Here is a 15,701-nt window from a genome sequence, read left to right as displayed (position 1 = left end):
TATATCCGTCTGCAGATATTGGGATTCCTTCCAGTGGATGCTTAGTTTATTTTGTCATTCTGATCGGATTTTCTCTACTGTTTCGTTTTAATTGTAATTTTAAATTGTTTTGCATTATATGGCCGTTTGCTGTTTTATGGGTTTTTCCCATTTGCCTTTCAAACTTATATATATATATATATATATATATATATATATAACTAAAGAAGATGTCCTACTGACTGTGAATTACCAAAAATATATTTCACAAATCGATATTTTGGATCTAATTTGTTGGATCTAATTATACAATTTAATGAATTTCCAGCTTTTATTATTTTCTTTTTCTTTTTGTTTTAAACTTTACCATGGAAAAAAAAACTTTGTAAAAAAGAATGCTTTAATTTCGACAAAAGTATTATACATGTATATATTAGTTACCCGTATTTCATTTGAAATGTTATATAGATTAAAGATGGAAAAATGAATGAAAACAATTAAAAAAAAAAAGAGTGACAAAAAAGTGGGTGACTCCCACGAAAGACAAAAAAAAACAAATGTCCATTCATAAAAACATAGGCCTATTATGTTTTGTATGACACCTTAACCTCAAATTATTTCCTTTTATCTTTTATTTACAAAAGCTCTGCGATTTATTATGCTCATATTATGTTTGTAAATAATAAGGCCAATGTAATGGCACCGGTGCTCTTTTACGAAAATGTTAATTTCTGCACAGAAACTATTGTAAGTTGGCAACGCTGATATTCAAAACGTTACTGATAGGCCTATATACAAAGATAATAGTAATGTTTTGCTAACATGTGTTTTAAATCCCGCAAAAATGTTGGATGTTGAATGTGTTCCAGGATGGAATAATTACATTGCAAAATTATACAAATGCTACGGATGCTTTCCTTATGTGGCTAAAAAAAAAAAAGATTTGTTCTTTTGTGTTATGCCGTGAAAACCACTAGCTCTAATTTCAAATTACATGCTAAGGTCCTAAGTATATAAAAATAACTTTCGGACATGAAAAGGTCATAAGTGTGATAACGCTTGATCCAAAATGTATTAAACCGGGTCCTAAGTGGAAAAGTGGAGCACATTTTGGCTGTAAAATTGATAAAGATCCAAGGTGTAATAATATTTCGTACTAAAAATCAATAAAGGTCACAAGTAGGCCTAAAATAAAAGTTTAATAAGGGGTGAGCAACTTTCAAGGAGATATGTGTTCCCTTTTTCAACTACCGTACTCGCGCGAATAAGCGCTCCGTTTGAATAAGCGCCCCTCCTAACTTGAAAATTTCCTTAAGCGCCCCGTTTAAATAAGATTTTTTTTTTAGCAAGTCAATAATCCAATCAATCCTTGGACTGTGGTTGTTGGCATGATTTGAGCTGTAGAGTGGAAACACATTCTTCTTAGATCAATATCAAAATAAGGATATTTCACTTGGACAGATGAGAGCTCCGATCCCTGGACAGACAGTATATTTACAACTTTAATCTTTTTTTACATATTTGTCTATGTCTAGTCCTACTCCTTTTTTTCTTTCTTCGACCTTAAGCACATTCTCATCTGAGTTTTAAAAAAAAATACAATGATCCTGCCATCCTGCTAATCTCAATCGGCCGATGGCAAACAAGCTAACCACTACCCATCACTAATTGCATCTGCTATTTTGCTGTTATGTAAATATTCACGCATTCTTGTTATGAGCCATGTTCTCTGGACGATTATCTTTTCTAACCACCATTCGTAATGTCCTTATATAATCTTTTTTTTTCATTCAAAAAGTGCCTCTTGAATTTTTAATTATTAAAATAATTTCCCATAAGAACCCCTCGATTTTCATCTATTTCCATAAGCGCCCCCTCAATTTCCACTCTGTTTTCATAAGCGCCCCGTTTGAATAAGCGCCCCTCAGAAAGTGCGAAAAATATTTTAAGCGCCCGGGCGCTTATTCCCGCGAGTACGGTACTGTACTGTAAAATCACCTAATATCCACTCATTTCCTCTAGCGCCCTCTAAATAGATATTATTTTTTTTACGGTATTGAGGAATCATGGACCATAAATAGCTACATATATAGTTCTGGTTTACGAAAGTACTGGTTTCGGAACGTCCACGTTACAAAAAGTCAGAGTTTCAAAATGTCCGGTTTACGGAAGTTCGGGTTAGGGAAAGTTTGAAATATCCTCACCACGTCGGCATGGTATATGATGCTACCAATTAAACCTTTTTTACCCCTTATCCCGTATGTTGTTTTTTTTTCCGGCGTGAAGTTGGTTACTTGTTCCTTGTTCGATATTCGACAACTGGAAATTAGATACTTGTTCCTCGTTCGATATTTGCTACTGCTGAAGTTAGATACTTGTTCGACGTTCGATATTCATCCCTGTGCGTGTTAAAGAGGCGTTGTTCATTTAATGTGTCACTTGACCCCCTAATGAAACAATGAACAACAACCTAGAAAAATAAAACTTGCCTTAGCCTAAGCCGGGCAAGTATCCATTTAAAAAAAATAAAAGTATTGTTCATTTATTACAAAACCTTTTTAAAATGCTGGGGTCAGGTGCCCAATGGTCCCAATGAATCATTGAATGTCTGGACAATCCAGAAAAAATACAACTTGCCCTGGCCCAACCCGGGCAAGTGCCCATATTAAGTAAAATAAAAAGGTTGTATTATATTCATTTCATTTATCATATAACTGTATATTTAAAAGGTCACATGACCCATTTTTTTTAAATGGTCAAGGTACCAAGTGGAACCAATCATTGAATGTCTGGACAACTCAGAATAATACAACTTGCCCTGGCTCAAGGTGGGCAAGTACTCAAATTAAATCAACAAATATATTGTATTATATTTATATCATTTATCACATAATCGTATATTTCAAGTGTCACATGACCCTTTTTACACGGCTTGGGCCAGGTGCCCAATGGTCCCAATGAGTCATTGAATGTCTGGACAATACAGAAAAACACAACTTGCCCTGGCCCAAGCCGGGCAACCCATTTTAAATAAATAAAAACCTTGTATTATGTTTGTTTCATTTATAAAATAACTGTAAATTAAAAAGGTCACATGGCTCCATTTCAGTGGCATGCAACAAGTGCCCAATGGTTTTCATGAATCATTGAATGTCTGGGAAACCCAAAATAATAAAACTTGCCCTGGCTTATGGCGGACAAGTACTCAATTTAAATCAATAAATATATTGTATTATATTTATTTCATTTATCATATAACCTTATATTTCAAGTGTAACATGACCCTTCTTACACGCCTTAGGCCAGGTGCCCAATGGTCCCAGTGAATCATTGAATGTACAATCCAGAAAAATACAACTTGCCCTGGCCCAAGCCGGGCAAGTGCCCATTTTAAATATTCATTTCATTTATCAAATAAGTTTAAATTGAAAAGGTCACATGGCTTCATTTTAAAGGCATTGCCCAAGTCCCCAATGGTCCCAATGAATTATACAATATCTGGACAACCCAGAATAATAAAACTTGCCCGGTCTCAAGACGGGAAAGTACTCGAAGTAAATCAATAAATATGTTGTATTAATATATGATTTATCACATAATCGTTTATTTAAAGTGTCACATGACCCTTTTAACACGGATTGGGCCAGGTGCCCAATGGTCCCAGTGAACCATTGAATATCTGGACAATCCAGAAATATACAACTTGCCCTGGCCCAAGCCGGGCAAGTGCCCATTATAAAATAATAAAAACATTGGATTATATTCGTTTTTCATTTATAAAATAACTGTAAATTAACATAAGATATTGTTGATCATTTGATAGAAATTTAGAGGTCTTTTTCAAATACAGTATTGTAGTACAAACCTGGCAGAACTTTAGTTTTTACATTATCAGTTTGCTTATTCCATGGTAAATTTTCATCGATATAAACACCGAGGTGTTTGCAATAACTAACTCTTTAGAGTTTATAATCGCATAGTGTCTATAATCGCATTTGAAAAAATACGTACATCTCACAACCTTTTTAATCTGACAATAGATAATGTATTAATTCGTCTGTTCATTAATTAAGCTATTTTTTAAGCAATGACGAAAGGTACACCTTGCCGATTGATTATGTGATGTTTCGTAATGCTGAATTCGTAATGGAGCACGCCATCTACGCCTGAATCAAAATTAAAAAGTGTGAATTCACATAAAAACAACCACGACGGGAAACTTCAAAGACATTTTTCTAATCAAAGTAATTAAAAGTCTGCATCCTCAAAAAAGACCGACAAGTCTCGATGAGATGAAAACATGCGTTATCGATTTATTCACGATTTATATATGGATGTATTATAACAAATTATATGTAGTCACGTGCCAAACTCAAAACACTTCCAATTCTCAAAATGATCACAAATTATTGTATATTTAAATAAAACTACCAAGAGAGTTTGCTTGCCATGTTATTACTATTGATTCGTATTCGGGTATTTTCTACAGATGAGTTGCTCTGCATATTGCCAAACATCAAGAGAGAGTAGAGGCTTAGGCCATCAATCCGTGCGTATCATCACGACGCGCAATGTGCACAATATTTTACCCGGAGATCAAATGGCGCGGCCTGTGCTATGATGACGAAATTGGGGACCAGGATAGAACTGTCAAGTTTTGTTGTCCCACCCTAACTGATGTATTTTTAAACACTTTCATGATTCAAGATTTAATTATTGTATTGCTACAAATGTGTTTGTCTGCTTAATAATCTCTTGTCTTAGCTGTGTTCGGTGAGACGGTGCGTGTGCATAAGGTACTCCGCATGGGCTGAAGGTACAGTATCTATTGTACACAAACGTTTCCCAAACGAAAAAGCAAAACATAGGTTGTTAATGACGTCCAATCTGCACAATACTGTATGTATGCAAAAAGAAGATGTAAATAACAAAAATTAGTAATCATAGTATAACTGTCTCTTATACACAGTATATAATGACTGTATTATCAAATAAATCTTTGTGATCAAGTAACAACACATGACCCGAGATTTGCTCAATAGTTTTTATCTCTCTCACAATTTTATTTGGATCATTTAACAGGAAACAAACGTATAACAACACTTTAAAAAATATTAACAATTGTTCAAAGTTTATGCATATAAATATATTTCTTAAATAATATTATTTTCATAAAATTTAGGGAGAGTTCGGAACACTTAACGAACACGATGCCGATACACCACAGCTTTGTTTTAAATATATATATTCTAGCACAAAAAAAAACAATATGTTTCGCATTTGATAAATACGCAAAGTGAGTGCGTAGAAAATAGGCCCTGCGCCCCGAGTGTTTTGAACGACGTAGAATTTTCAATTTCTCTTTTATATTTACTCTTGTAAGTTGGTAATGGATCTTTCCGCTAAGCTCCGCCCATTAGATATAGTCCCTCAAAAAGATAGCGTAAACGTACGTAAACTCGTGCAAGCGCGTATTCATTGTGGTGTTCTGGTTGGTTAGCTATTAAATTGATTGATATTCCGTAAAGGTTAATTATGCAAAGTGTAAAATGATGTCCATTACTTTTCCAACAAACATATAACCACAGATCCTATATACATCTGTAGGCCTATATAGGATCTGTGATATAACCGATAATTTTCGTCAAAAAAAGGAACGTACACCGTGACTTATATGCATGATGATCGGCTCAAATATATTAAAATGTATTGCGGAACGATATTCATAAAAGTGCACAAAACCTCCCTTTTGAAATACTGAACATCAACAAACTGAAACACAATGGAATATAAAAAATCGTTGATTTTGCTCAGTAATTGTATATAATTATATTCTTAGATGCAATTTGATATCAATCAATATACTGTATATCATACTTTTTTTTAAATATAATGTTAACGTTAAACAAACACTGTAAATATGATTGTATGTAATTAAAGTATTGGAATTCGAACTTTAGATCCATATCACAAATATCTTTATTGTAAATGGCATCAAAATACCTAATAATCTTTAAAAACTCATTTATTAAACAGAAACAATACAATGGGGGCGTTCCACAATATTTTATATTTTACATTATAATTTCGATAATATAAATAGGAATATCCAAGTACAGATAAACAAAAGGAAAACCTTAAATTGGGTTGATGATTAAACCAAACAAACAAAATTTTGGCTACATTAAGCATTCAGTATACGAGACGATAAGCGTCAAGTACATCACAGATTCGCGACACATCTTTACGAACTAGGCCTATATAAAAATCTTGTTTCCTATTGATCGACTGATTCATTGATCGATCAATTGATTGGCTGAATATATTTATTTGATGCTCGACATATCATATGCAGCAATAAAAATGACTGTGAACGAAAATAAATAGTATGAGGATCAGGAACATCCGTTAGGCTAGTGAGTCCGGCCGATTTCCAATTGGGTTCCCATCAATGAAGTTGTTTTTAATACAGTACAGTATATGAAGGCCAGCTGATAAAAAAATTTGGATATTTTATTGGAAAGTATTAATAAAATGTCTTCAAAACAGAAAAAAAACACCAACGTATGATGTAAATATCCATTACACTCTATAGTATCGATGGATACATACATACACTAATGGTGTTCCTTACAAAAAGCTCTTTAAAAATGTTTAAAATAAAAGATTAAATAATGTAATTTCCATAACAACAAATTTACGTTTATCATAAAAGGTATATACTACCACGTAATTCAAATATAGACTTCATAAACTTTAAAAAAAAGTTATAGTATTTGCTCCCATCTGAAAAATAGAATGAGAAAAAAAAAGCCCTTTGCCAAATAATGGATATTTAATAACACCGTTCTTATAGGCATGAACGTGCCCGTCAATTTCTGGCAAAAACGTCAAGGATTTCCGTATTTAAAACGTCTATTAATCATTTTAATACTTGAGTTCTTGTTCTGGGTGACAGTATATGTTGAACACTGAATAAATTCTAAAATATCCATTAAATTTGGAGACTAAAATATTTGTGTATATATAGCTATGAAATTATCAAATTTGATACAGGTCTACGAATTTTAACAACTGGTCTACTAATTTCAACATTTTAAAGTTGCATCGCAAATACAATAGAATGCTCCAAACGCAATTAGTCATTAGATTAAGAATCCTTTGTCAATTTCTTTCGTGTTATTACGTGTGTCTTGGTGTGTTTAGCGAGATGGTCACTCCTCATAAAACGTTTGTTGCACTCTGAACACACGAATTTCTTTTCTCCAGTATGTGTCCGAAGATGGCGCTGTAACTCGTCCGAACGTGTAAAACTTTTGCCACAAAACAACCAATGGCAAACGAATGGTCGCTCGCCAGAATGCCACCTGAGATGCGCTTTTAGATGAGATGTTTTTCCGTAAACTTTGCCGCACCCCTGTATGTGACAAATGTGTTGCTTTTTCTTGTTTTTATCTGCTGGATCTGTAGGTTTCTGACAGTTCGGACATTGGCATCGTCGGCATCGCCGTGCTGCAAGTTTTGACAGCATTGCGGTTGGCGATTGATGGTATGGCATCGGAGAACCATAGCCAACGTGTGGCACCAGGTCGTGTACGCCAGTAATATAGGCAGAAGATGTTCCTGTTGCTATTGAGTGCGATGGATAAGCAGAATAGTCCATTAATGAAATGGGTGACGACAGTGGTTGTAAGCTGGCATTTGTCGCAGTAGGAGACGCTTGCGATGGTACTGCAGGGTAATGCCTACAACAAGAGATCGAAGCACATCGACTTGAATGACTTTGAAGAGCGTCCATCGATGCCATTTCATTTAAGCTCGGTGCTGGGAAGCTGCATGGCATCGTACTTAGTGGTAAATACAGAGGCATTTCCGATGGTCGAAGATGTGTATAGTATGGAGTAGTGAACATTGAGTTCGAAGTTCCACAAGAACAGGAAGATCTACATCTACGAAAAAACTCAGGTCTCGTTGTTGAACCTTCAGCGGGAGGAGTTGGGGGAAGATTGTATTGCGAACACATTGACGTATGAGCAGACGATTGAGGCGTCGATTGCCGTAACGGTGAAATCAAGGCCGTGGCCAGTCTAGGCAGTGTTGATGTTGATGAAGCCATTTGAAGTAGCCGTTGATGAGAATCTGGTTGGGATCGTAGAGGCGCAATAAATCCATGACCGTGACTCGAAGTTGTGGAGGGTTCTCCTTTGCCTATGTTTTTACATGTCTCAACCAGCATGTCAAGGGGATTGCAAGAACTGAAGCTCTGTAATAGAAAGTAATATAGAATTATTTAATATATTTTCATATAATATATACGGGGTTTTCATGAAAATGAAAAATATTCCACAAAATGTATTAAACGAGTATAGCATTAAAACGACGTCGGCACGTCAGAGGATGTGATCAAAGAAAAATTGCGACAATAATGACGGGTTTGTTATTACGAATGTAATTTAATCAGCTTCACAGCAGACAATCATAATTGTACGTTCATGCATGGGTTATGGCGCGAATTTATCATTCCCACAGTCAACACGAATCGATTCACCCTGCGTTACTAGTTTACTTGCCCATTGCTTCTTACAGCTAGATTCCATTTCAAAAATGTGTAAACATTCTATTTTGATAATCATAAATGTAATTTATAAATACATACACGTAACACAGGTCGTCCTGTCAATCGCTCAACGCATGATTATAAGTTATATCGGATCGAATCGCTATGTACCCTATCTAATTTACAGTTAAGTGTGAATTATTGAAAACAGCTAAATGCTTGTTTTGTATGGAGCTTGTTGTTTACAAAACTAAAAAAAGAGTTAAAATAACCGGGTGTTATTAATCGACGGGTGGGTGGGGGTGGATAATACCATTAGGCTTGTGTATTTGAAGAAGTCTATCTGAAGCCTGAATCGCTGAAATGATGGATAAAAACGCGAATTGGATCAATGTCTATTTAATTCACCCATGGGATTACCCATGGAAACTTTAAATTAAAGTACAGTAGTGTTGAATTACACGTTTCTTAAAGTAGGCATAATACCATGCAAGAACCAAAATAAAAAACCTTAACTAAAACTTATTGCTCTTTTTAAGGAGTCACATAAGTTATCAACTTCCAAATAGGGGAAAAAAACGATATTTATTGATTAACAGACCTTTTAATATTATACTAAAAATGCTTACATTTCTGGTAGAATAACTTGATATTAACTTGACAAAGTATTGACACGTAGCCTATGCCAGAAAGTGTTGTAGCCGTAATTAAGTTGGCCTATGAGTACTTTAGGGAAACCGTACCACATTCTGGTAGGCCTTGCTTCAATCAAGGAGGTTCCTTGATTCAATACAGGTTTTAATTAACACCAGAAAAATGATGCGGTTCTTCAATACAATCCAGTTAGCTAGATCTAATTTTTACATGATTATAGCAAAATATAAATGGGGAAACCGGGTGCGTTGAGTAATTGTACCACCGACAAAAACAAGTAACTTAATACAATTCCATCAGTGTAATATGCGATTAAATTCCCCGTTCACGCATTAACAAAAATCAACACAAAGAAGCTGTTCCCACAAATTTACGTCAAATGTTTATAAACCTGTTCCCCAATGCAGGCCTATAATTAAGTTTTAGTTCATCATTTGTATGCGGTCGTATAATAATGTTTTTACCCGTTAAAATCAATAATAAAATGTCATTCCAGTAATTATAGGCTAAACAGTGATAATATGGCTATAAATCGATGCGAATCAAATTAATTAATGATATGTCTTCTTTTAATTAAAGTGATGCTGCTGATTTTGACATGCTCTGATTTGTTCAATCATAAATTGTGGCGGATATAATTTATAATCAAATATCAGCTAAATTCCGTAATACCATTATCGCTCCCATTAATTTTATGAGAAGATTTCGCGGATTATTTGTAAGTGAATAAAGAATGCCGCCAATTGTATTATTAAAATTACTAATGTTTGGCCCACAGATGGATAGACGCGAGGAACCTGCTCACGCAACATCACTCCATCCAGACGATATCGGGACTATTTTATTCGAATTTAAAGATAGGCCTAAATTCCATCTGTTTATATATGTATTCGAGTTAATATTAATGGCCAACTAGTACCACTAAGATTATTAATACGTATTTCCCAAAAGTACGGTAATGAAACAGAATTGCGTTTACGATGTCGGATACGATTAAATAAAAAAAATGACAGGAAAACGTATATGAAGACCTTCTAATTTTAAATGGTAAATGTTTAAGCCAGTGCTTAAGATAGTTTTAGTGTCTATCGGCATCCAGTTATCAGGTAGATGACACCATGTTTGCCTTCGTGGATCATTTAAAAGTGATAATAATATTGAATATAATATGTATTATTTATAAGTAAATTCGTTGTATAATGTGCAATATTAGCGCCATTTCTACCTTTAAAGTAAAAAAATATTACCATCTGGCTTAAACCTATGCCGTTTGCAATGAGCTAAAGAATTTGAAAATACAATTATCAGTATTCGAAGTGTTTGTATTGTAGGCCCATAGCCTATAAAGTATAATTAGTTTTTAATTGAAAATTAAAAAGAAAAACATTTCTCCCATAAAGTCTAAAAATTCTCATAAAATTAGTTAATAAGCCTATAATAAAATATAATATACTATTGATAGATAAATCGAGTAACTTTAACATTTAAAAAAAGGCTTAATTTCCATATTTCAAAAAGCTAAAAGTCTTTTACGAAAAATTAGAAAGAATAAAAATGTTTGCTCGAATATTTAAAAATAATAATTTCTTAGTCTTTGTAAGATCTACTCTAAAAATTTCTGGCTGCAAATTTATGTGTTTTCGTTAATAAAACGTCTGTAAACTGAACGATGTTTTTTTTTCGATCTGTGATTTATTGCCTATTTGATAAATTATGAACTCAAATTTCACTTTTTTTAAATGTATTACTGGTTAAATTATGATAAAATGAATAAAGATTGAATTGAAGTAAAAGTTGAAAGTTATAATTACAGTATTGTCTTTTCTCATCTACTGTTGTAATTTAAAAAATGATACTATGTAATGATAAAAACTGAACACAGATAAGAGCTAAAAATCGATCATGATCTGATGTATTTAATTAATACTAGCTTATCATGTACAGACTCCCGCATTAGTAACAAGGATTTTAATTTTCAAAATGATTACTAGCCTATGGGTAAATTTCCCGTACAATTAAAATCGGAACTGGTCTATTTATAAAATGCCTTGGTTACTGGAGTTCGTGCTTCTATCAGGTCATTCAATATAGAGAAGCCTTTAATGGAGAAAAGTATCTGTCATTTATGCCAAACATAATTTCGGCTATATGTAATAGAAACATTGATAAGTATTTTATTGCACACGAATATTTCGTCCTGTCCTCAGAACTTTCTCAATGTGAAAATGGATATAAAGCTGTCTCTTATACACATCTAGATGTGTATAAGAGACAGGTGTGTGTGTGTGTATGTATATTCAATTGTTCAATTGATATTTTCTTTTTTAGCCGCAATAGGACACTATACTTACCGCTGATTCCTCACAACAAACACCGTTTCTCTCACTATTTTACTACTAATTTTTACCTCTCTAATTTTTGTTTTTTTGCTCTTAATGAAATCTCTGCCCAGCCTGCCGTCATCAGTGCTTTGGGTGACTCTAATGTACAGTCTTTTAAATAATGTTTTATATCAATGTTAATATTACAGGTAATGTATAATGTTGATACGATCAACTCTTATTTTGAAGTTGCATATGAAAATTGTACGATAGTTACGGTACCAATCCTATTGTTTTTATTTTAAAAATAAATATTTGGTTTTTTTTTATAAACTAGGTATACCTTAGTCCACCATTCAAAATACACGTTTCCTGTATTTCCCTAACGTCCATAATCTGTTTATAAATTTAAAAATATTGCAGACGGTAAATTTAGGTTACGTAATAATTATCATTTGTTCAGAGAACTGAGTTTGTTTAAAGCATGGTTTACACAGGCATGGGGTAAATTACAGTGAAATTGTAATCAATTATATTTTCATTATAATTGATTACATTTTCACATAAAATCACTAAACTTCGGCTGCACTGGCTCGCCGACAGCTGCCGAGTAAACTTGGTAGCGAGTTTATGGAAACGCTTCGTGCAGGTTAACTCCCCGCGATCCGTCGGAAACGAATCCGTGTGGTTTTGCTGAAGTTCGTTAAAATTGTTAAGTTGATACGGTGGTTAAAGACGAGGTCTACTTAATTGTAATCCATAAAACTTCTGATCTGTTGATTTTAAATATTTTAAATCAATTAATTACTAACCACAATTAATGAAACGAATAATGTAAAATTAATAAAGCTTATTCAGCCCGGAGACAAAGCATGGCCACATATCGCGTCTCATGAAGCGTTTATCCGTTGAGAGGAATACCCATGTTAGACGTGACGTGGATGTACATTTTTATTCTGGGCCTGTGTTTTACTTCTACATTGAATTTTGTTTAGCCTTCAGTATATTGCCCTTTCTGTTTTTATCGTATTATGAAGCTTAGAAATGTTTCATTACTTGCGGAGACGGCCTAAAATGTTATTAGCTATGAAATTCATTTTTTGTTTTAAATCGAAATAAAACAGGAAAATACTTTTATTGTTTACAGTGTGTTCATGGTACATACTACTACACAATGGACTAGGGCTTATGATTAGTCATATAAAAATTAATGTAATTTGTTAATATATTAATAAAAAAGAAAATAACTTACTATTAAGTTACGATATTTTCTTTATTACGATAATTATCCAATCCTTTTTCTTTTCTCGTTTTTCTAAAGTTTAATTCTTTTTGTCGAAATACGTTAAAGGCATTGGCCTACCAGGCCTGTTGATTATGCACTGTTTATTTTATTTTGATTAAGCATATTAAAAATTATCATTGTCATCATCATTATCATTATTAACCTAATATAATATCATATTATCAACATTATCATTTTTGAATACCGTACCTTGACTCGTCTTCGCTTATCGAGGAAGTGGATGAAACAAACATTTAATGTTATCAGACAAAGGTTGTGTGCATTAGTATGATCACATACACAGACCAAGCATAGTACAAATTATCACTATTGTTTTCTTGGAGTTCATAAAATGTAATCAACGAATTGTAATTTCAAATTTTAGCAATTTCATATTCACGTTTATTAGTGTTCGTGAAATTAATGTTTGAATGGCTTTAGAAAGAGGATTATTTCACCCTGAGAAGCTTAAGAAAACCTTTCATTCTAGCAAGCCGCCAAAAATGCTTAGTAAAACGACCATTGTAGACATTAGTTTTAGTCGTGGCTTGTCTGTAAATCATAAATACTGTATTTAGCCCTCTTAATTTATTTAAGAACGACTTATTCCCTCGCGTTACAAGCGCATCTCTATCAAACCATTTTCAATTACAATTCGGAGCAATGAATACAAGTAAAATAAACGAAGAAAATTGTTTGTGTGTGCAGACAAAGACAAAAAAACGAACGAATACTGTATATTTATATCTTGAGTTTGGAAAGTATTGCAATGACTTTGTTTATCATCTGCAGTAACTACACGGTCAAAGAAAATGAAATTTGGAATGGAAAACCATAGGCTACGTAGGTCGCCCACTTTTCATCTAAATTCATGCGATTAAAGATGTACTTTCTGTCTAACAATTATATAATTGAATCTATGTTTTAATTGTTATTTTGTATTTTTCAGTGGGTTATTAAATTACAATCAAAAATTTGAAAGAGAAAAAAAATCCTGGTAAATTAACGAACTGGCAAATTTTACCGTACATTTCCTGTATTATTTTACATATAGGCCTACCCCTAAATTGGCTGACCGGTAATCAAGTAAGGAATTTTGTAGTGAAATGAATGAAATATCAGCAAAAAAAAATTTTTTTTAAAAACTTATTTGATCCTTTCAAATAAGCTATTCAAAATTTTAGTTAATTTAAAAAAAAATTTGTTTCATTTTTTGCCTATCTTGCATATCAATAATGACGAAAACTAACATATTTATATATTCAACCTGTGTATGGTCTAAGTTGTATAGAATGCTACAAGATCTGATAGTCCCGATCTTTCGAATCGTTTAGCGATTGATATGTTCTTGAAAGAGATCCGCAATCAATTTTAGCATAACCCGCGCGATAAAACAATGTAAAAAGTATCGCATTTCTTTTAAACGTGCGTAGGCCTTTCACTTCTCACTTAAATTTCATCGATATTATATCATCACTAATGGCGAAAATCAATTTGTGTCAAATAATACAAGATCAATTGTAACTGATAGTTCCGAAACTCACCTCATAGAAATCGTTTAACGATCAATATAGCCTATTTAGAACGACCGAATCTCAAACATCAATATTTATTTATTTTAAATCTTCCGACAAATAACAAATATATATAATTGCTTGATCGCTGATGAAGGAGTGTTGTCCGGAAAATTTCGTTCTCGCTCTGGCTGTTTTACTTACTTTGGTTTTTCTTATAACTCTGTGTCTCAATTGAAGTTCAGTCGTTGTTTCTAAAAGCATTATTAGGCCTAGGCTTATTTAGTAATTTGCCTTTTAATTTATATAGGTCTATGCCTATATATAATACTTATTTATACCGGTATGCCTTTTATTATATAAAAAATAAAAATTAATTATATATATATATATATATAAATCATCAAAGAAATGTAAATACAGTGTTGGGATAAAATTAATTGTGTAATAAAATTAAATATTAAATCAATAGATAAATTTTATAAAATATTTGTGAACAGTATCTACAATAAAACATTCGTGGGAATTTAAAAAAAAATTAATGGGATAATTATTATAGGTCGCAGTCATAAAATCAAACTGTAGTATGGTTACCGGTATATAAGCATATCGATATTTCGTTAAAATAAAATAATATTAAAAACAGCAGCATGAATGTAGGTAGGATATAATTAGGCCTAGGTCTACTGTATTCATAATATTATTGGGCCGATTAGTAGGCCTATGCCTACTACTACAATTTTGCCGTCCCCGTCTCTTGTGTCTATGGCCTTCTTGTACGTGTACTACTCAAACTTTCCCTTCATCTAATCTTCCTGTGAGCTTGTTCATACAAATTTATTCGATAATGTAAGATATCTAATTGTCATGACCAAGCCACCGAAATAAGTTCACAGTATGACACACATAACCCCTAATGCTGTAGTTGCCAATGAAGTTAAACTGTATTTGACCGTCGACTATAGACAGCATATGCTCCAAAATGGTAGGCCACTCGTCAAGCTGTCTATACAAGCAGTTGTGTGAAAATGGATATAAAGTTCAACGATAGCATACGTTTTGACGGTGACAAGTCAATAACATAGATATTAAATGTGACAGGGACGTTGCGAAAATAAATTAATGTCAAGGAATAAAATTAATACTATTAATAGAATATTTAACCTGTCACGAGGTGGACTATTTAATATAAATGTGGATAAAAATATATTTATTTACATATTTATATGATTAATGTCTCTAGTCTGTCTAAACTGACAATTAGGTAAATACATGAATAAAATAAAATAATTATTATTATAAAGGCCTATGCCTAGGCCTATGTAACATGCGGTATATAGGTCTGGTCAAGTACCGTACATATATAGGCCTACATATTGCCTATATATATT

At 33.0% G+C, this 15,701-nt stretch overlaps 1 protein-coding gene across 2 annotated transcripts in view; it reads right to left on the bottom strand.

The window, feature by feature from the left end:
* Positions 1-5,018: 5,018 nt before the first annotated feature.
* Positions 5,019-15,701, bottom strand: part of LOC117125526 (transcription factor Sp5-like) — a 14,109-nt gene continuing 3,426 nt past the window's right edge. The window contains exons 2-3 of one of the 2 annotated variants that reach the window (XR_004448138.1): positions 7,068-8,242; positions 5,019-7,019 (exon numbers count right to left, since the gene is read on the bottom strand). Coding sequence is in view for 1 of the 2 variants with exons in the window: in XM_033272040.1 (XP_033127931.1) it covers positions 7,130-8,242 (1,113 nt within the window). In the remaining variant the exon portion in view is untranslated. Of the gene's footprint in view, positions 8,243-15,701 lie in introns of both variants that reach the window. The other variant, XM_033272040.1, reaches the window with a different exon arrangement.

Source organism: Anneissia japonica, unplaced genomic scaffold, assembly GCF_011630105.1.
Source record: "Anneissia japonica isolate Jap-2015-1 unplaced genomic scaffold, ASM1163010v1 scaffold7731_len1735946_cov199, whole genome shotgun sequence".
NCBI classification, from domain to species: domain Eukaryota; kingdom Metazoa; phylum Echinodermata; class Crinoidea; order Comatulida; family Comatulidae; genus Anneissia; species Anneissia japonica.
The sequence above is the reverse complement of the archived record's forward strand: the minus strand, read 5'-3'. Positions and strand labels throughout refer to the sequence as shown.